Source organism: Mustela putorius, unplaced genomic scaffold, assembly GCF_011764305.1.
Source record: "Mustela putorius furo isolate JIRA1106 unplaced genomic scaffold, ASM1176430v1.1 tig00537227_pilon_pilon_pilon, whole genome shotgun sequence".
NCBI lineage: Eukaryota > Metazoa > Chordata > Mammalia > Carnivora > Mustelidae > Mustela > Mustela putorius.
The window spans coordinates 27200213-27222224 of NW_025422368.1; the positions used below are offsets into that span (position 1 = coordinate 27200213).

The 22012-nt window shown below is 37.2% G+C and overlaps 1 protein-coding gene across 4 annotated transcripts in view; it reads right to left on the reverse strand.

Moving 5' to 3' along the window:
• Positions 1-22012, reverse strand: part of DENND5B (DENN domain containing 5B) — a 200935-nt gene that overhangs the window by 105297 nt on the left and 73626 nt on the right. For 2 of the 4 annotated variants that reach the window (XM_045072862.1, XM_013057844.2), the window contains exons 2-3: positions 10606-10671; positions 7414-7523 (exon numbers count right to left, since the gene is read on the reverse strand). In XM_045072862.1, the coding sequence (XP_044928797.1) occupies positions 7414-7523; positions 10606-10671 (176 nt within the window). The remainder of the gene's footprint in view (positions 1-7413; positions 7524-10605; positions 10672-22012) is intronic. The other 2 variants (XM_045072863.1, XM_004755712.3) reach the window with 1 other exon arrangement.

Consider the following 22012-nt stretch of genomic DNA (forward strand, 5'->3'; position numbering starts at 1 on the left):
ATAGCAATAGGTAATGGAGACACTCCCTTACTTTAAGTTTGCACATAAATACTATCTTAAAGAACCTTCATTTATCATTCCATAAAAAATACTGTTTTCATCCTATAAATGCCATTAAAATGTCACTTTTCCTCTAGAAAGTCTTTAGTGAAGGGGCAAGAAATGAAAGTCTTGGACTGCTATATACAAATGCTACATTATAAAATGGTACACATTACTAGTTCCTCTATTTAGTTTGGATCTCTAGATTGTAGATGACTCAAGGACTAGTGCTATAGTGCTATGACTGTAAACATGTAAGAGTACCAAACACAGAACAATACACTATTTGGGGCCATAAATGGTGACTGATAATAGATATAAAAAGCAAAAACCATGAAGGTTACTATTATTAGGTTAGAGAAAATGTCTTTGTATTTCATATCACTGAATATGAGACCTAGAAATAACTAAGGTAGCTTTACATAATTATTTTTATATATGCTGAAAAGAATTAAACTACTACATATATCTGGATAGAATAAGACACACAGTTAGGTAAAACACACAAATACTTGAATTTGTTAGAGGAAAATTGTTTTTCCTAATCTTGGGAATAGCTGTGTAAGGAAAGGCCATGGCAGGACCTTTTCATAGTCATATCTTCACATTAAAACTGCTTTCATTATAACAGGAGGAGATCCTCTGGTGATTTATAGGACTAAAACCTCATCTGACACATCTACTATAGCCAATAAAGATTATAGGAAGAAGCTCTGAATCCCTCTTGCTCCAGGCTATGCTCAAATATTTATTTGGGATAGTGCATGCCATATATATATTTGTTGAATGAATAAATAAACAAATGAACAAGAAAACAAACAAAAACAACAGCTAGGGGTAGGTAGGATCAGATTTAGCTCCTCTCTTGGCTAAGCCTATAGTTTTCTTCTTACACGTAGTAGGCAATACAGAAATGTGGTGACCTCCAAAGTAAAAATAAAGATTTGATTTAATTGATAGGCTTTCCTGACATCATAAACCACAAAATTACAGCTTCAACTGCTTTTGCACAGCTGCCAAATATTCCCTTAAGGTTTTGTAGCTTTCTTGAGCATGCATTCAAACATTTACAGGAAAAGCTTGCCAAAAGTTGTGCTCAAAGTAAAGAATGACTTTCTATGCTACAGATAACAGATGTAAGAATTCTTAAATTCTCTTCCTACAAATCCAAAAAAGAAAGAATTAAATTTCTAATCTGAGAACCATGACTTGGAAAATGCTACTGCCTTTTCATTTTTAAAAGTAGGAATTCTTGTATGAATTGTCAGGTTTATTTTTCAGAAAACCTGAGACATAAATCAAGATTTGTTCACTAGGGTATTCACCAATCTCTTTTTATCCCTAATACTGTCTTTTACTTTTACTCCGCTCTCCAACCCGCTCTCTACAATAAAACAACTGAACATTTAGGGTTGTCATTGTTTACCTGACTGCCACTTGTAATCTGATTATTTTAGTGAAAGTAAGCTAGCTCACAGTGCTGTGTATCCCCATCCTTGAGTGACTACATGTCCTTATTATCTCTCTGGACTATTTCAGGTGGTTTGGCTAGAGTTTTTACAATTCCTTTTTCCATCTCCTATGGAACTTCTATGCCTTCTCTTATTATACAAATGAAAGATAAATTATAGGTCTGTTTGCTCCTCCTTACTCCTCCCTTCATTCCCTCTCTCCCTCCTTTTTCCTTTAATAAATATTCATGTCATATATTACATTAGATCTTGGTAATTCAAAAGACAAATATGGAAATAATCTCTTCAAAAAGTTCACAGTCTGGTAAAAAAGACAAACACACAAACCAATAAAATAATGTGATATATAATATAAAATGGTGCTGAATTTAAAACAGGGAAGACTTTAGTGACTAAAAAACTCCCAACAACATATTCTATGTGTGAAGACTGTGATGAGGCCAAAATCACAATCTCTTGCTTTGAAAAATCAAACATATGGTGGTAGAGAAAAAAAACCTCAGTTCCAAAATATTGATAGGCATAAGGACTGACAAGATTTTTAAGTAAAAGTTACAGAGTTCTACACCTTGAAGAATAACTCCAGCTCCAACATATAACATCTAGTTTTAATCTAGAAAAGTGAGAACTTCTTAGTCTTTTTCATAATTGTAATAGCTGTGAAGCCACTTGAGACAGTAAAATGCTAAATAAAGATAAATTCTAAAAATAAAATATACATTATAAAATATTATAAAGTATTTATATTATAAATTATAAAATAATGTTATAAAATAACGTGATCAATGCTACTGCAGGATATGTTCAAGACATTATAGAAATTGAGAAGAGAGAGCACCTAACTACTCCTGCTTAAGATGGTTTTGCAGAGGAAGTAACACCTGAAAAGACAAAGACAGGAAGGGGAAGTATTGTAAGTAAGCAAACATTCTTTCATTTATTCAGTGACTTCAGCCTCTACCATGTCTGAAAGTAGGGATACAGCAACGAATAAGAGAGTGTGCCTGTCTTCACCATGCTTACATTACAGCAGGAGACACAGAGCTAATAACTACCTATATAATCAATTACTTACTTGCAACCTATCATGGTTGCAAGGTACAAGGAGGTACAAAAAGGTACAAGGAGCTAACAGGTCCTAAGAGAACCTGAAGGGAACTGACAATGGTAGAAAGGTGGTCAGGGATGCCTCTCTGAAAAAACTGTGTTTAAAATGAAACCTGAAGGCGCCCGGCTAGCTCAGTCGGTAGAGCATGAGACTCTTAAAATGAAACCTGAAGGGTCAGTAAGAATTCAGCAGGGGAAAGAGAAGTAGAAGAGGCTTCCTAAGAGAAGTGTCCACAGAAGAAGCAGCGTTAGTGTGAAGAATGGAAAGGATAGGAGCAGAAGTCCAGTAAGAGACTTCGAGGGTTTGGACTAAGGTGGGTGTATAAAAATAGAGAGAAGTAGATAGATAACTGATTGCACAAAGGAGAAGTTAAGAAAATGAGAACTTTCAACGATAATGCCAGATTTTCAGCTTAGGCAACTAGGTAGGTGGCTGTACCATTCACTGACCAAGGCTGGTGGGAAGACTGTGAGTTCAATTTTGGACATGCTAAGTTTGAGATGTCTGTGACTATTCTAGCTGCAAAGATAAGAAAACTGGGCTCCCCTGGTAATGGCTGGATTAAAGCCTCATTCCTATGGTTTCATTGTGGGACAAGAAATTAAACTTGGATGAAAATGAGGTCTTATTTCATTCTAATGTCAAAACTATTAATCTAATTAAGGGTTATCCATCTAAAATTCAAGTACTTGCTGAGTCTGTTCCTGCTCAATGAAGAACCAGCTTCTCCCTCTTCTCCTGCCCCTCCATCCTGCTCATGCCCTTCTTTCTCACTCTTTCAAATCAATAAAATCTTCAAAAAAAAAAAGTATATATAGCTCATTTTCCTTTGAATCTTACAAGATGGGCATCTGAATGGCTTTTTTTCGGTCAACCCTTTACCCTTTACTCGATACTCCACCCTACCCTTGTAATCAAAGTAAACAGTAAATTATAAACTTAAAGCTTTATAGATTATAAAAAGCTTTTTAACAGTTACGAGTCTTTTAGTTACTTAAAATGTCATATATCAGATGTTTCATTTAGAATTGACTAACGAAACAGAATCTTTATATTTCATATAGGTTGCTTAAAAAGGTATTGATCATATTTTCTTTCTAACAATCCCTAGGTTCACTACATTCTTAAGGATAAAATCTACTGACCAGAACATTAAATAGTCATGAATGCCAATATGCAGATTATCTCAAAGAGATCTGAAATGGGGTAGGGGGAGGCAGGGGAACTTCAGTTCCACTTGCAATTCTCTGCTTCAGAGAAAAAGAACTGATCTGAAGCAAATTTGTTAATGTTGAAATGTGTTAGTTCTAGGTATAGGATTGTTGTACTGTTTTGCTTTATGATACTTCCCCCTTCCCTTTTTTTTTTTCATGAAAATCTCTCAATCAGTAAACAAAAGAGATATAAAGAAACAATTAATTCAAAACAATTTCACCCGTCATTTACATTTATTTTCTATTATATTTGCACGGCACTCATGAATTTCTTTCTTTTTTTCTTTCTTTCTTTTTTTTTAATTTAACAAAGTTCACTGCTTTGGAGGATTTAATTTCTGTATGAAATTAATGACCCTTTTTCAAAGTACCACTGTTGCTTGTTAAAGAAATGACTGAGGGGCGCCTGGGTGGCTCAGTGGGTTAAAGCCTCTGCCTTCGGCTTCAGGACATGATCCCAGGGTCCTGGGATTGAGCCCCACATCGGGCTCTCTGCTCAGTGGGAAGCCTGCTTCTCTTCCCTCTCTCTGCCTGCCTTCTTTCTGCCTACTTGTGATCTCTGTCTGTTAAATAAATTAAAAAAAAGAAAAGAAAAGAAAAGAAATGACTGATATTATAGAAGGTGGTGACTTGATGGAGTAGGATTTTGCTAAAGGCAAGAAGAAAGCTTTACACCTTTAGATGGGAATAAATTATAGCTTCATACAAGCGTATTTGCTAAAAAATCAGAGGAAAGTAAGGGCAGTAAATCTATGACCCAAATGCAGACTAGTTTAATGGGATGTTTTTCAGAGATTTTCATGGAATGTCAGCAAATCCTTTTAAATCTGCAGCAATAACCAAAATGCTATGTGATGCTTAACTGTCAAAACACAAGCCTATGTGTTTATTCTTCATAGGAGACTCTGGCTGCCTGCATAAAATAATCCCAGAGGCAAGAAGAAAGAAAATAACAAAAACAGATTAAGGAAGCTGGTAACTGCTTTAAAGATGAATGCTTTACAGACCAAGGCTAAAACTATCATGGATGTCTCACTACTAATGCATTCAAATAATTAACAGAAAGGAAACACTCCAAGTGTAGCATTTTGTTCCAAACGACTATGGATTTGTACTGTAGTAAAAACCATTCTAATTTGTCACAGATGAATCTGTATTTTGAATATCTTCAAATTTAAGAAGTCAAGTGTTGTAATCTATTTACATTCTTATCTAGCTTTCCTTTGCTTCATTCACTCTTTTTAAAAATATTTTTCTATTAATCTGCTGGCATAGCAGCTAATAAATTATTTTTCATCATTGCTGTTTGTTGACTATTTTAGTCAGAAGCTTCCCTGTGCTCCTCCAAGTGTCATAAATATGACAAACAGTTGTGTTCCACTTAATATTTATGGTACGGTCTTCACCAAAGATGAGGCTAGGCCCCACAGTATTAACTTCCAGCAAAATGGCATCTCTGATTAAAGAAATAACTATACTATGTTCTGTGAAGAATCAGAGTCAGAGTGCATTTGTACTTATTAGAAAAAGTACCACGCTACTCCCTCTTTGTCAAACTCAGACTGGAATGAATTTACTGTGATACAGAAATACTACAAAAGGTCCAATGTGACCCACATCATTTTGGTATAGGTCAAAACTAAGTTACATCATTTTTCTTTGAGGGACGCAGCATGTAGATGGGGAAAAGTGAGCTACAGAGTAAAAATTATCTGGATTTAACCTGAAACTCCCTGTATAATTCTGGGTTAGTAATCTCTGTAAAATATGAGAAAGAACTCTTACAGGGGACATGTCAGCATGTATATGAAGTAACGGACATGAGATACCTAGCAGGTATCTACTATCTATTAATTTCCTTCCCTTACAGTATCATATCATAATGGCATCTTTTAGCTCTACCTTTAAAATATTAAAAAAGAACTATACTTACCAGTGTCTCAGTCCACTTTTAATTATTTCTGTGCCTAGTATGCCTGCTCTCTGATTTGCTCACTTTGGAGCACCCTGATTTTTATAATTACAGAATTCCATTCATGGAATCCCAAAATATTACCCAGGCATCTAGCGGGACCCTTCTTAAATAATCTGAAAACTATGATTATTTCTAAGACTCTCTAAAGGGACTTATAACCACCAATGGTAACTCACTGCATTAATTCAAATTCCTTATAAATAAATCCCTACTAATGTCTAAAAAAATTCCTACGAATGTCTAAATGATGAATTCAGGTTCCTTTTCGTCCTTACTTTGTGAATATGACACATTAAAGGCCCATCATACAACATTCCTTGAAGTAAGAAAACTGTAACTGTATTCCTTCTATCTGGCAACTTTCCAGGCAAACAAATATTACCATTCATCAAATGATCTATGTATGAATTAATACGAACACAAACACAGCTTAACAGTAGGAAAAGAAAATGGGCTTTGAGGAATACATGCACCCAGATGTTCATAGCAGCACTATCTACAAAAGCCAGATGATGGAAACAGTCCATGTGTTCATCAACTGACGAATGGATAAGGAAGTTTTATATATACACACAATGGAATACTACTCAGCCATCAGGAAGAATTGAGATCTTGCCATTTGCAACAACATGGATGGAGCTAGAGAGCATTATGCTAAGTGAAATAAGTCTGTCACAGAAAGACAAAAACCATATAATTTTACCCATCTGTGGAATTAAGAAACAAAATAAACATGCCTAGGGGAAAAAAAGAGATAAACCAAGAAACAGACTCTTAACTATAGAGAGCCAACTGATGGTTACCAGAGGGGAGGTGGGTGAAACAGGTGAGAGGGATTAAGGAGTGCAATGCACTTGTCATGAGCACTGGGTGATGTATTTAAGTACTGAATCACTATATTGTACACTTGAAACCAATATTACACTGTATGCTAACTAACTGGAATTTAAATAAAAACTTTAAAAAAAGAAAATGGGCTTTGAGATTCCGTTATACACACTTATCTGCCCTGGGGACTGTGGGAAAAGTAACTTAAGTTCTATGAGCTTCATTTTCCACATCTATAAAACAAGGACAATATTACTGATCTTAGGGCGCCTGGGTGGCTCAGTGGGTGAAAGCCTCTGCCTTCGGCTCAGGTCATGATCTCAGGGTCCTGGGATCGAGTCCCGCATTGGGCTCCCTGCTTGGTGGGGAGCCTGCTTCCTCCTCTCTCTGCCTGCCTCTCTGCCTATTTGTGATCTCTCTCTGTATGTCAAATAAATAAAATCTTAAAAAAAATATTACTGATCTTAAAGAATTGTTTATTTAAAACATTAAATGAACTAAAGTAAACACTGTCATTCTTTTTTTTTTTTTAAAGATTTTATTTATTTATTTGACAGAGAGCAATCACAAGTAGGCAGAGAGACAGGCAGAGAGAGGGGGAGGAAGCAGGCTCTCTGCTGAGCAGAGAGCCCGATGTGGGTCTTGATCCCAGGACCCTGAGATCATGACCTGAGCCAAAGGCAGAGGCTTAACCCACTGAGCCACCCAGGCGCCCAACACTGTCATTCTTAACAAAATAAAAAGAAGGTTAAAATTAAAAAAAAAAATACATACCATGTTCACTGCATCTTGATCAAAAGGGTTCCATTCTATATTCTCAGGATAGTGGGCCAGCACTTTGGATTTGAATGTTCTTCTCAAAGGACTCTGGTCAAAATTTTCACCTAAAACAAATAATTAATTAGTTGATACCTAGAATTTTTTCAAAAGCATGTAGTAGTTTTATTTTTATTTTGTAGATATACTGACTGATAATGCTGAAATTGGATTCAATTTCTACCTCTAACAGTCTGAGTTGTAAAAATTCTCAGTAGACAACTGAAAAGGAACTGTTAATAAAAGATCTGCATTTAAAACTTCAGAATCTGAATTTCAACATCTTGGCCAGACACCTGTACTAAAAATAAAGATCTATTCAAATAATCTTTGTTGTAACCTAATTACTGTCCTCATTTCAGTAGGTGGTGATTAAAAAAACCTACTTCGAAACATCTAATTTTTTAACAGAAAATCCTGAATTGAGCATCCTGAATCATACTTCTGACCCTGAGATTCTGTACCTGGACAGACACAATGCTGCTGTGTTCACATAAGGCAATTCTGCTTGAGCTCCCATAGAAATCTAACAAATATAATTATATCCAGGCTTTTACAAGTAACAGAATTAACAGAATCAGAAACATCATTAATTCTGAGTTGTCTAGTTTAGTAGACAACATCAAACCTATGAAAAGAAACAAGCTATTCTAAGCCAAATTCCTCACCTGTCAAAATTTGGGAAAGACAAAGGCAGGCTATATTTGATTATTACATATAAAAAACCTCAATTATAGCTGTCAGCTTAGTTCTTTATCTCCTTGACCAAATTAATTCCCATGAAACCTGTTTTCCCCAAATGCCTTAGTTCCATAAAATATGTTAAAATGAATGGCTCTTAAAATTCTCAATGCCAAAAAGTTGAGAATGAAGAATTAGAAGATGTTGGAATATCATTCTGCCTTGTGTTTTTTTTCTATTTAAGTTCTAATTAAGTGTAAAACACAAACTATTAATATCAAGAGATAAACGCTACTTACCACTATTTGTAGAAGTAAAAATACCAAGTAATTTATAAATCACAATTGGGCATCTAGTCAGACTCAGTTTCCATATTTGGTAAAGATATGAAAAGATGGATATAAAACACCTTTTAGTGCGAAACTTAACAGACCACAAGAGGAGGGAAAAGTTACGCTCTAAAATCTTGTTGGAAACTGCAATATAAAATACACAGAAGCTTTTCTGAATAAAGGCACATAGTTTAAATAGATTTGCTGCAGCAACTAATGTACTGTTTCTAATTTAAGCCCTGGCTAATGACCATTTTCCTTTGGATATTTCTTACTTACCTAGGCAAATGTTTCATCTGTATCTTTCTACTCCATATTTCTATCTTCTAAGAGATAGATAGAAAGCTTTCACTTCTAGAAGAAAAACTGTCAAAAGTATCCCTGAGGATAGTTTATGAGTTTTGGCAATATGCCTCTTGAGTAAGCTTACAAAGTCAATGGAAAAATGTGGACCTGTCCATGAGTCAGTGTGCCTCAAGAAAGAGTCAGCGTTCAGAATACCTGACTTCAGGAAGGGCAAATTACATTCTTTAAGCTGACACTAGATTTTCAGGGAAACACTAAGAATTTTTAGGTTATTCATTTCTTCATTAAAAGAAAAGAAAAGAAAAAGACCAGGGGCACCTGGGTGGCTCAGCTGGTTAAGCGTCTGCCTTCAGCTTAGGTCATGATCTCAGGGTCCTGGGATCGAGCCCTACCTATGTGGGGCTCCCTGCTCAGCTGTGAGTTTGCTACTCCCTCTTCTTCTCCCTCAGTGATCTCTCCTGCTCTCACTCTCTCTCAAATGGATAAATAAAATCTTTAAAAAAAAAAAAAAAGACCACTTTTCACTTCACTTTAAGTCACAGAAAACACAAAACTTGGTTCTAAAGGTCTATACTGCTGATGCTGCTACTGACACAGGAACAGGACACCCTCAGACAAGATACAGCAAACAATAATGCCTCTCCACCCACCAACATATACCAGAAATGTTTATTTTTATCTAAGTATAAATAAAATGTTAAATACTATCATAGCAGAAGAAACAGCACATAATGCAAGATATAACTCCTTGCAACACTTACCTTTTTTTAATGACGTCCTGCCTAAGTCTGGTTAAAATAGTAACATTATCTTCATTCATATATCAAGTTATTTACGGGACAGAGGATAAATCAGAAAAGCCATGACAGTACCATTTTCAATATAACATTCTGTTAACTAAAGAACATCACACCCTCCTGAAGCACAATGGAATCACCCAGAAGATAGAGAAGGGAAACTACCCTTTTCAAAGACAAAAATTTTTTTTATAAAAACAAGAAAATGGAAAGACTCATGAAACAGAAACACGAATCTAAGAAAAACAGAACCACCACCACTGCTGCCAACACACCACCTACTAGACTGCCAAGAAAGGGGGGCAAGAGGAAAGGTCATTGCTGTATATATAGCTGTCTTGGCAAATACTGTTTTGATGTAAATTCATGGAAGAACCAATTATGTAGAAATTCCGATAACACTGTTAAGGATTTAGACATGAGTGGATATAGTTATCACTACTATTACCAAAGAAGAGAATCCTGATGATGCCTTTTGGAGATGAAAGGTGAGGGGAAAAACCTAGTCTTCTCCTTTTTAAACCCATATTATAAATGACTTCTAATTTAGAATTTACTCTAGGATGTAGCAGGAGAAATGAAATCAGTCTAAGAATTTGGGTTCCCAGGAAACTGATATGATACATAAGCATTTTTTACTCAACTTAAAATCCACCTCTTAAACACTATCCTGAAATGAACAAAGATTATAAACGGGAAAATATTAATATCCCTCACTACAAATATATATAAACTTAATTCGAGGTAATACTGCCAAGTAATCTGCTACTAAATTTAAGCTGCAATTCAGCCTTTCCTTTGAAGAAAATAGGATATATCTGCCAAGAGAGCTTAAGACTAGTGAATAATTTTTTCAAGGCTTGAAGCAAATAAGGTCTTTAAAAAAATTAAGATGCAGATGAGAGAAAAGAAATATAAAATAATACCTATTTTTGCCCAAACGAAACTGGGGGAAAAAACCAATTATGATGGGCTTGGGGTGATTTAAAATAGTGATTTCTAAACCTCATTTTTAATTTAATTTTTATTTTTACCTGAAGTCGTATTTGCAGCATCTTGGCTCTTGCCATGACGATCTGCTTCTAGCCATTGGTACAAAACTACATAATGTAACAGAAACAAAAAACTTTATAAACAATGAAACACAAACACAAAAGCAAAATGACTTTGAAAAATGGAAAATGAGAATAACAAATTAAACAAAAGCAATAAACATGAGGCAGGCATTAACATCAATGGAATGTAGCTTAACACCAACAGTATGCAGCTTATAAGCTATTAGTAATAAGATGGCATAGAGAATGGGTAATTGTATTTTAATGTAAGAAGTGAAATACTACTTAAACATCTGTACCAGTTATTCATATGGGAAAAAAGCTCAATGATAATTTGAAGAGAAGTATCAGGAGAAAGCTAATGTTTCCATAGTCAAATAAGATAGTAAGACAAAATGACCAATTTTAAAAATTACATCCCAACTTCTACATACCTATCAGAATGGCTTTAGTCCAAAAAAATGGACTACACCAAATGCTGACAAGTACATGAAGTGACAGTAACTCTCATTCATTCATTCAACACAAGGAATCCAAATTGGTACAGCCACTTTGAAAGACAGCATGGCAGTTTCTTATAAAGCTAAGCACAGTCTTACCACAGGATCCCATAGCTCTACTTTAATCTGGGGGAAAACATCAGACAAATCCCAAGAGAAGCAACCTACAATATACCTGGTGAATACTTGCCAAACTATCACGGACCTCAAAAAGAAGGGAAGTCTGAGAAGCAGTCACAGCCAAGAGGGGCCTAAAGAGATATGATACCGGAATATAATGTGGTATACTGGACGAGAGCCACCAACAGAAAAAAGGACTTCAAGTAAACACTTAGGAAATCTGAATAGGATATATATAGACTTTAGTTAACAATTATGTATCAACTGATTTGTTAACTCTAACAAATATACTATGGTAAGATGTTAATGACAGGAAAAACTGTGTTTGTGTGGATGGGGAGGGTATGAGGTATACAGGAACACTATTATCTTCTCAATTTTTCTAAAACCTGAAACTCCTCTAAAAGTCAACTCTGTTTTAAAAAGCATTCCAGGGTGCCTGAGTGGCTCAGTGGGTTAAGCCTCTGCCTTCATCTTGGGTCATGGTCTCAGGGTCCTGGGATCGAGGCCCGTATCAGGCTCTCTGCTCAGCAGGGAGCCTGCTCCCCCTGCCCCCTGCACCCCACCTGCCTCTCTCCCTACTTGTGATCTCTCTCTCGCTGTCAAATAAATAAATAAAATCTTTTAAAATAAATAAATAAATTTTAAAAAAGCGTTCCAATATGTAAGATAAAGACAAAATCATATTATATCCAAATTTGTAAGTAATCTACTTTTTAGAAATCATTGTATGCAAACACAAACTGAAACAGGCTCTGTACTGAGATTCCATTTAATCAACTTAATACCTTCATGTGTTATTGACTAGGAAGTATCAACTCTTGGAGGGCAGTTTACCACAGTAAGGACATAAAGAAATTCACACTAGTTCTCTACAACTCTGCAATTTTGAAGAGTATAAAAACTTCCGAATAGGTTACCCAATTGTCTACAACTTTTAGACATCCAATATTCTCTTTAAAGAGCGAAATAATGATGATGTAGGATCCTAATAGTCAGGGAATCTTCCTATCTATACCTCAAAGATCTGAATGATCTCAGGACGAAGGCTAAACTTCTACTCTGGGGGGATATGTGCCCACAGATATTCTAAGAGTTCTATATTCCAATCAGGGTTTGCAGAACCTATGTACACTCTCCCTTCACAAAACAACAACAAAGACAAAGAACTGGGGAAGTTAGCCTATGGAACTCCTGGATTGAAAGGGAAAAAGGAACTAAATGATCCACTATAAAAGGCCAAAGACATCCTGAAATCACCAAGGAGGTTATTTGGATCTTTCCAGACAGCCAGATAGTATACTGACATTTACCATCAGGTATAGATGGACCAAAACAGACCTTGGAAAAGCCCCCACACATACACCCAAGCAGTGTGCAAGGTCACTGCCTGAGAGTGCCCCAGTGGGCACTCAAGTCAATATACTTCCCTCTAGGATACTGAACACTTTTGGGATGCAAAGAATTGTTATGACTGGGACTAGTAAGGAAGAATTCGAGAAGCAGACCTCACTCATTCAATATATACTATACATATTTTTTACCTTTCTAGTTTATAGGAATAACTACTCATTAGAGTACAGAAGTAGCAGAGTGGAGAAGTATTAGGCCATGACACAAAAATCTCCCCATCTGGAAAAAAGCAAGTATCAACTTTACAACTGACAATGAATATCACTCTCACAAAAATGAGATACAAAGTAGGGAAACTAATCCATTACCTGGTCTAACAATCCTATCTAGCTCTCATCTAAAGGCATTTTGCCCTGATTAAGGTAGAAACTCTTGGATGCATTTAGGGTATCACTAGGAATATTTACCAATAGTTCAATTACTTCACATAGCTCCCGTTTCTTGTTTTACCAAAGAAAAAGAAAAAAAAAAGGAAAAAATATGAAAGTTAGTTCAACTTACACAGAATTATATATAAGCAAAGATCTTTTTAGTAGATTTAGATATTCAATTATTTTATCCTTGCCTCCAGATTACCAAAGTCCAATAAATGATATCTAAATATTTCAGAGAATTTCCAGTGAAATAAGAGCATCTGCTTCATGTAAAGTTATAACGTGAATCACCATTAGGTCAAATTTGGATTTCAAAGCCCACTGTATAGCACATATATTTAAAAACATAATGTATAACTAAAAAAGAAATGTAACAGATATTTTTACCTAATATACTAGGTAGTTCTAGAAGGACTGAGCTCCAAAAATTTAACTCCCATAAAGCATCTAAAATATGTTATAATACAGAGTCTGCTACTATGTTTGTAGAGGATGTTAGAATACCAAGAAGACACCAGTTCTCACCGTGGCTGGGAGCATAAGATCTGTTTTTTTTGGTGACTCCATGCTTCCTCTCAGTTGGCACTGGGAGTTGGTACCCTCAAGCTCCAAGCCACTGGCGAGAATTTCAATAGCCTGTGAGTGGGGTTCCAAGTGGAGAAAGATTTGTGAGATGTGTGAACCTTGCAGCTATTTCTCAGCCAGAGTGGTCCCATTATCCCCTTTCTCTAAACCTACTTGCTCCTAGGGATTCAATGAGTTCCCTCCCTCGTTATCCATTTCCATTGTGGCCTGTGTCTGACCTAGGTATTTTCTCCACAAAACAAGGGCACAAGATACCACAGAAGTCTAGATGTTTTAAAGAAAGCTTGCTGATAGGAATAATGAAAACAGATGGGAAGTTAAAAGGTAATCTCTTTTGTCCTGTCCTTTTAAAATTTTGTTCCTTTTCTCTCTAAAGGGAAAGTTCTCACACACACACACACACACACACACACACACACGTGCGTGCACAGAGATAATGGTGGACAGAAAACTTAGAATCAATAATTTTTTCTCAGTATTTTGATAAAGGTGAGAGGAGGAAATGAAGAACTACAAATGCTCCCTATGAAATCCATGCTGAGGCGAAGAAGGGAGGATGTGGTGGTGAGGTAGTTTTTCTCCCTCCTATGTCTATCACTATAGGTCCCCAACTGTCTGTCTCCATAGACCCCTGTCTAAATTGACATGAGCTAGAGTCGTAGAAGGAATACTGGACAACAGTGGATCCTGTAAGAGAGACTGACTAGGGAAAGGGAACCTGGGGCAGGGGGATCCCACATGTTAGTTAAAAAAAAAAAATGAAGGTGTACTTCCTGTGACACTCACAGAAATACATTTCCTACACATGAGTTGTCTCTACATCACAGTGAGCTGTCCTCTTCAAAACAGATCCCCCAGGAGGCTGCATATTCATGATTCATTCTAATGATTCTACCATGATTTAAATAATCTCTGAGCAGGTTATATTTAAGGTGACCTGATGAAGTAACAATAATCCTCACAGATAACACATGGTGCTTACTATACAGCAGGTGTTATTCTAAGTGTTCTACATATATTAAATCATTTCATCATCACAATTACTCTATAAAGTAGTTACTATTTTATCATTTTCCAGATGTAGAAACTGAGGCATAAAAAGGTTAAATAGCTTGCCCAAGGTCAGACAACTCTAAAATTTAAACTTACACAGTTTGGCTTCAGGGTATGCTCTCAATTCTACATAAGAGGTCATCTCAGAAAAGGGTATTTGGGGATGGGGAAACAGCAAGTACAGAATCCCTGAGGCATCCATGAACTTGTCACCACAGAGAAGCAGCAAGAAGGCCAGTACAGTGTATTTAAGTGAGGTGGTAGAAAATTAAGTCAGAGAGGTTACCATGGCCACATAAGACAGAGCCTTGTAGACCATGGTAAGCTCTTTCTTCAAGGGAAGTAACTGAAGTGTTTTAAACACTTAACAAGCTTGAACAAGCTTACTCTGGCAGCTACGAGAACAGACTATAGAGGGTAAGAAAGGAAATGGAGAGACCAATTAGGAGACTTCTGTAATAATCTAGGCAAGAGATGATCATGGTATGGATCAGGGAAACAGTGTCAGGGTAGTGAGAAGTGGTAAGATTCTAAATATATTTTGAAGACATAAGAGATATTTGCTAACAAATTAGATGTGAGAGAAAGGAGTAGTCAGTCAAGAAGGAAATCATGGTACTAGTTTCTAGTCTGAGCACCTGGATGAGTAGTGTAGTTACTTACTGAAATGAGGAACAAGGCACAAGGAGAGGGTTTTTGCTGGAGGGCTGGGAAGCTGGAATAAAAAAATTCACTTTGGGATACATTAAGTCTGTCATGCGTATTGGATATCCATGTGAAATTTTTCAGCAAGCATTTAGAAATATGAATTTAAAAATTGGGGGCTGGGGTACCTGGGTGGCTCAGTTGGTTAAGGGTCTGCCTTCAGCTCAGGTCATAATCCAGGGTCCTGGGATGGAGCCTGCATCTCCTTCTGCCTACTGCTCCCTCTGCTTGTGTGTGCTCTCTAATAGATAAATAAAATCTTAAAAAAATAATAATAAAAAGAAAAAAGGAATACATCATTAAAAAAAATAAAATTCAGGGGACATTAGAAAATTCAGCATCAAATAGATGGTATTTAACATCACAGGGCTGGGTAAGATCACCGAGGAAATGAATGTAGATGAAGGGCGCCTGGGTGGCTCAGTGGGTTAAGCCGCTGCCTTTGGCTCAGGTCATGATCTCAGGGTCCTGGGATCGAGTCCCGCATCGGGCTCTCTGCTCAGCAGGGAGCATGCTTCCTCCTCTCTCTCTGCCTACTTGTGATCTCTCTCTGTCAAATAAATAAATAAAATCTTTAAAAAAAAAAAAAAAAAGAGAGAGAGAGAGAAAGGCCTGGGTCAGGTTCCTGGGAGGCTCAAGTATAAACATTAAGAGGATAGGAAGAGAAAGAAAAACAGGCAAAAAAGTAAATGAAAAGTACAATCAGTGAGAAAAGAGAAAGACCAGAAGCATGGGCAGCATGGAAGCCAAGTAAAGAAAATGTTTTTAACAAGGAGAGTTGACAATGGAAGTCGCTGGTGGCCTTAAAGAGATGTCTATGGAGTGGTAGGAGTGAAAAGCTGTCTGGAGTTGTTCCAAGAAAGAATTCAAAAAGAGGAAGTAAGGCAGAGAGTATAAATAACCCTTTAGCACAGTTTTGCTGGAAAGACGAGAAATGGATTATATTGGTGGAGAATATAGAAGGGAAAGGTTTTTGTTTTGTTTTGTTTTTTTAAAGAAAAGAGGTATTAACTCATTCAAATAATATATCCAGAATGCCTACACTGTACCAGGCACAGTGACTAATGCTGTGGCTAGGATTAATGCAGTCCAGTGCCTCTGAGGATTTCACATTCTCCTCTTCTGCCTTCCCAGTGCTTCCACAGAGAGCTGACTTTGCCCATTCCATATGCTATGTATGGCTGATACAGACTGTACTCCCCAGGTAAGCACTCTTTCTATCCCTCGCACACAGTTTACCTACTTTATCCTTGTAAGGCTGTATGCATGACACTGAACCCACTAGAAACTACATTCTCTCCATTACATTCTCCCCTCCTCTGGTACTCCTAGAAATGGTCCCAAACCATTCTCATTTGGATAAGCCACGCCAATCATCTCAGCACCACTGTTCAGCTATAACTGATTCTGGATCTGTGACAGATTGCAGGTGCTTACCAACATCCATGTTCTCTCCTTTCCAATATCCTTGCATCTGGGTGAGGGCCAAAGCTCTAGTTGTTGCCAATGAAATATGACCCGAAGTGACGTGTATCACTTCCAGGCTGAGGTACATACCTGTCTGTCCTCTGCCACCCATCAACTAAATGCAAATGAAATGGGACCTTAAAAAGACAGGAAGGTCCGATAATGGAAGAAAACGTGTGTCACCTAATGCCTCAAAATAGAGCCCCTCCCACCTTGGCCTATATTAGATTATACAACAGATGGGAAATAAAATTCTACCATCTCAAGCCACTGAGAGTTTGGGTTATTGTTTAGAGCAGTTAACTATTTATGTGTTTCTGATTACACTACTTTAAAAAAAAAAAAGATTTTATTTATCTATTTGACAGACCTAGATCACAAGTAGACAGAGAGGCAGGCAGATAGAGAGGAGGGGAAGCAAGCTCTCCACTGAGCAGAGAGCCCGATGCGGGGCTCGATCCCAGGACCCTGAGATCATGACCTGAGCCAAAGGCAGAGGCTTAACCCACTGAGCTACCCAGGCGCCCCTGATTACCCTACTTTTTATTTGTGTTCTAACTCTTTTCTTTTCTTTTTTTTTTTTTTAAAGATTTTATTTATTTATTTGACAGAGAGAGATCACAAGCAGGCAGAGAGGCAGGCAGAGAGAGAGGAGGAAGCAGGCTCCTGGCTGAGCAGAGAGCCAGATGTGGGTCTTGATCCCAGGACCCTGAGATCATGACCTGAGCCAAAGGCAGAGGCTTAACCCACTGATTACCCTACTTTTTATTTGAGTTCTCTTTTCTTGACCTTCTCACCATGATACTAGTCCCCGACTGTATTTTGCCTTTTATTTCTTGGTAACTTTCTAGATTGCTTTTTACTGTGCTCCTATAAATAAATAAATCAGTTCTTTAAATACAGGACAGAATTTGACCATTTTTTAAATGGATGCTCTCTACTCTTCATAAAAGCAGCTGTATACCCACAACTAGGCTGTTAATTAAGGCTATAGGTTTTAACCCATGAAGGGCCTGTTAGGCATTCCAAAAACATAACTCTTTTTTTTTTTTTTTTTCAAAAACATAACTTCTAAATCTAGTTAGCAATCTTGCAGGTCTAAGTGGCTGGTCATAAAAGGAATCAAGTAAAAGAAGCTGGGATCTCTGAAAATTCATAGACCCTACTGAGAAGGAATCATCAATAAGAAACTGTGAACCCTGGTAATCTTAAAAATATGTTTTAAGATATTAATAAAAGTACATCAACATCAGTCTAGTAAGTTTTGAATTTCTAAGAAATTCACAATATATTTCATTCTTGATCATACTAAAATTAAAGAGCCATACTGTATTTAGCTAACACTAAAATATACTTTAATTACTGAAGTTTATTCACTGGAAACCAAGCGTATACAACACAGTTACTGTTTCAACCCCAAGTGGAGGCACCTGCATTTAACTCTGTCACTCATCACCTGGAGGTGGGACAGATATCACTCGTTAAAGGGCATAGACCCCAAAAGGACTGCTCTGACTTCAGAGGTCCCCAGCCCACCAGCTCTTCTGACATGCTGGCTATACATCTGGGAGCTTCCATGACTATCAGGTTTGATAATTCACTAGACCAGCTCATGGAATTCAGGAAAGCACTATTACTTCTGACTGCGGTTTCATTACAAGAGCTACAGATCAGGAGCACCAGACAAAAGACACACACAGGGTGAGGTCTGGAAGGGAATGTAGTGCTTTCCTGCTCTCTCCTGTGGAATCAGGTTGTGTCACTTGCCACCACCATACACATATACAATGTGTTTATCAACCAAGAAGCTCCACTAATCTTTGGTATCTAGAGCTGGTTTTTGTTTTAAAGATCTATTTATTTACTTTAGGTGGGGGAGGGGTGAGAGAGAGAAAGAGTCCCAAGCAGTCAGTGCAGAGTCTGACTTAGGGCTCCATCTCATGACCCTGAGATCATGACCTGAGCCGAAACAAAAAGTCAGAGGCTTAACTGACTGCACTACCCAGGAACCTCTGATATGTAGAGTTTTTAATGGGGTTCACTACATACACAAGACTGATTTGATCACTGGCCATGTGACTGAACTCAAATCTCTATAACCTCTTCCCTTCCCTAGAGGCCTGGCTGACCCTCTGGTAACCAGCCCCTATCCTGAAGCTATCTAGGGGCTCATCTTTACTACAATAGGGTAACACTCCTATTACTTAAGAAATCACCACGGTTCTAGAAGTTCTGTGCCAGGACTGGACAGAGACCACACAAATTCGTATCAGGCACTATGCATTCCACCACCAAGCATAGAACGTAGTACCAGGTTTATTTATTTGAAAAAATAACCTTAGCAATGAATTCAAGATGAACAGTCCTCTGATAATGAGAAATAAACATAGCTTGGCTTCTAAGCCATGCTTTACATCCTATCCCTTTTCTAGTAAAATGTGAAACAAGAAAAACTTTTAAAAAGTCATCGAAGGGGGCACCTGGGTGGCTCAGTGGATTAAGCCGCTGCCTTCGGCTCAGGTCATGATCTCAGCGTCCTGGGATCGAGCCCCGCATCGGGCTCTCTGCTCAGCGGGGAGCCTGCTTCCTCCTCTCTCTCTCTCTGCCTGCCTCTCTGCCTACTTGTGATCTCTGTCTGTCAAATAAATAAATAAAATCTTTAAAAAAAAAAAAAAAAAAAATTTTAAAAAAAAAAAAAAAAAAAAAAAAATAAAAAGTCATCGAAGTATTGTAACTGATTTTATAAGACCCTCTAAGAGGAAAGGGTCTATAATTTTTCGGTAAATAGTAAGTACCATGTGTTTATCAGTGCTTAGTAAATGATTTTAGTTTTCTGAAAAATGTAACAGCGATTTTCAAATAATAAGCATAGCCAAGAAAACAAGGTTCTAGTTCTAGTTGAAATACCCTGGGTTCTCTAATAGCTTAGGACAAATCATACATTCTTTGAGCAAAGGTTTCCTCATACATAAAATACAGATTACATAATAACATGTTAGTTTATTAGAGATCTATCTTATATGAGGATCATTTATGCAATGTATTTCTGGGAAAGCATATTAATGTTATTATTTGATGCTGCATGTTATACAGTATAAGAAAAATCTTCCCTATTGCTAAAAACTTAGTCTCTGCTAAAATGACAACAAGAGAGCTACCCTTTGCGTTCAGGAACAAAAGAAAGGCACCTGCCATTAAAATATCCATAGCTGACAAGTAACACTATAGTGCTAGATTTCTAAGATGATTCAAACTGAAACAGTTCTGCTGTATGACTCAAAGAAGCAGTTATTTGCTCAGCGCTAACACAGACTTTTCCCTTCGTTTCCATTCATTACTTTTTGCTGCCAATACTCTCACCAAAAAAACAGAAAACAAAAAACAAAACAAAACAAATTTACAAGGAGTCAGAAACAAGTAACACAGTTTAGTTTATACAGGGATACCAAGGGACATATACAAGAATGCCATTTTTTCCCTCTTACCCTCTTCAACAAAATAAAACAAAAAACCTGCATAAGAAATCAACAAAGTTCTCTAAATAAAATATATAAATCACAACGTAGGAATACACAAGGGATACATGTGTTTTACTAATGCTCCCCTACCTCTGGTCTATGGAATTATCATAATATGAGCAAAATAGGGCAAAAAATGTTAATAAGATTCATCAAGAAAGAAACTCTTCCTTTAAGAATCAAACAGAAGCATTATTATTCCAACAATCACCTGAAGTTTTCTGCGGCTGATGTAACTATTGCTAAGCAAAAGTGGCCTCTGAGTCGCTTCATCAGTACACACTTTTATCCGAAGGCCCTCCCCTAATATGCTGACTGTTAGCTAGAACATTCAGGCTTTAAAATGAACTGCTTGGATTCCAGTTCTTAAATGGAATTGGGGGATAGCAAAGACCTATAAAATCATAGTCCATGTATCCTCAGAGGAAGACAGTGGGACCTGTCAGATGATGAGGAACTTCCCAGTTCCACACAAGGCTGTGATTCCCAGAGTTACTGTCTAGCGTATTTTAAAAAGTTAAGAAAAAAGTCATGTCACTTATAGTGGGGGGAAAAACATTTTAACCACTTTCTGAAGTTTTTAAAATTAACAGAAAACTAAAACCAAGGATTAAAAATGGGAGGGGAGAGTAGAATTTCTCTCTTCCTTATAGGAAAAACAAAGTCTTCCTTCCTCCCACCATAGGACAAACACAGAAGAAAACCCTCAAGATGATCTCAAAGCCCTGAGTTATTTTTTAAATTTTATTTTTTTAAAAGAAGGGTTAACACTAAAAGTAATCCCATCAAAAGGGATTCAAATTTACTGTTTTCACCCTAGTGCTCAGAGTATTATCTGGTATTTAACCAGGATCTTTAATTAGAAGTCATGCTAGATTTCTAGATTTTAGATTCTGGACTTCTCCTCTCCCCCGACCTGAATCCATCTCCTTTCCTTCCATATTCAGAGAGTCACTATATTTTGCAATTTATACTTCCTTAATATCCCTCCAAATCAGCCTTTCCTTTCTATTTTAATAGCAACACTGTTAACTGAACCTCAAGCCAGACTCAGAATATTGCTCCAGCTTCCTAACTTGTTTCCCTGCCATACACTATACATTAAACTCCCCTAATTCATATCTCATTGTCTCTTTTCTCTCTGCCCCTTTCTTTTTCTTTCACTCAAGTATTTTTGAAGCTCTATGAGCCAAGGCACTATTCTAGGCTCTTGAGATAGAATAGCAGACTGCATTCTTCAAAAATAGCCACAACAATATCTCCTGTCCTACATGAGCTTTTAAAATTTCATCAGAAAGTATAGTCCCGGGGCGCCTGGGTGGCTCAGTGGGTTAAGGCCTCTGCCTTCACCTCAGGTCATGATCCCAGGGTCCTGGGATGGAGCCCTACATCAGGCTCTCCGCTCAGTGGGGAGCCTGCTTCCCCCACCCCCAACTGCCTGCCTCTCTACTTGTGATCTCTGTCAAATAAATAAATAAAAATCTTAAAAAAAGAAAGAAAGAAAGTACAGTCCCTGTCCCAGGTCCTTAACCCTGGAAAGGCCTTGAGCAAATGGCTTCCATGGCTCAGTCATAAATAGTGCCACACATTTCCACCTTGCTCTCTTGGACCAAAGGCCCTTAGAGTATAGCTACAGAAAGCCCATCCATCC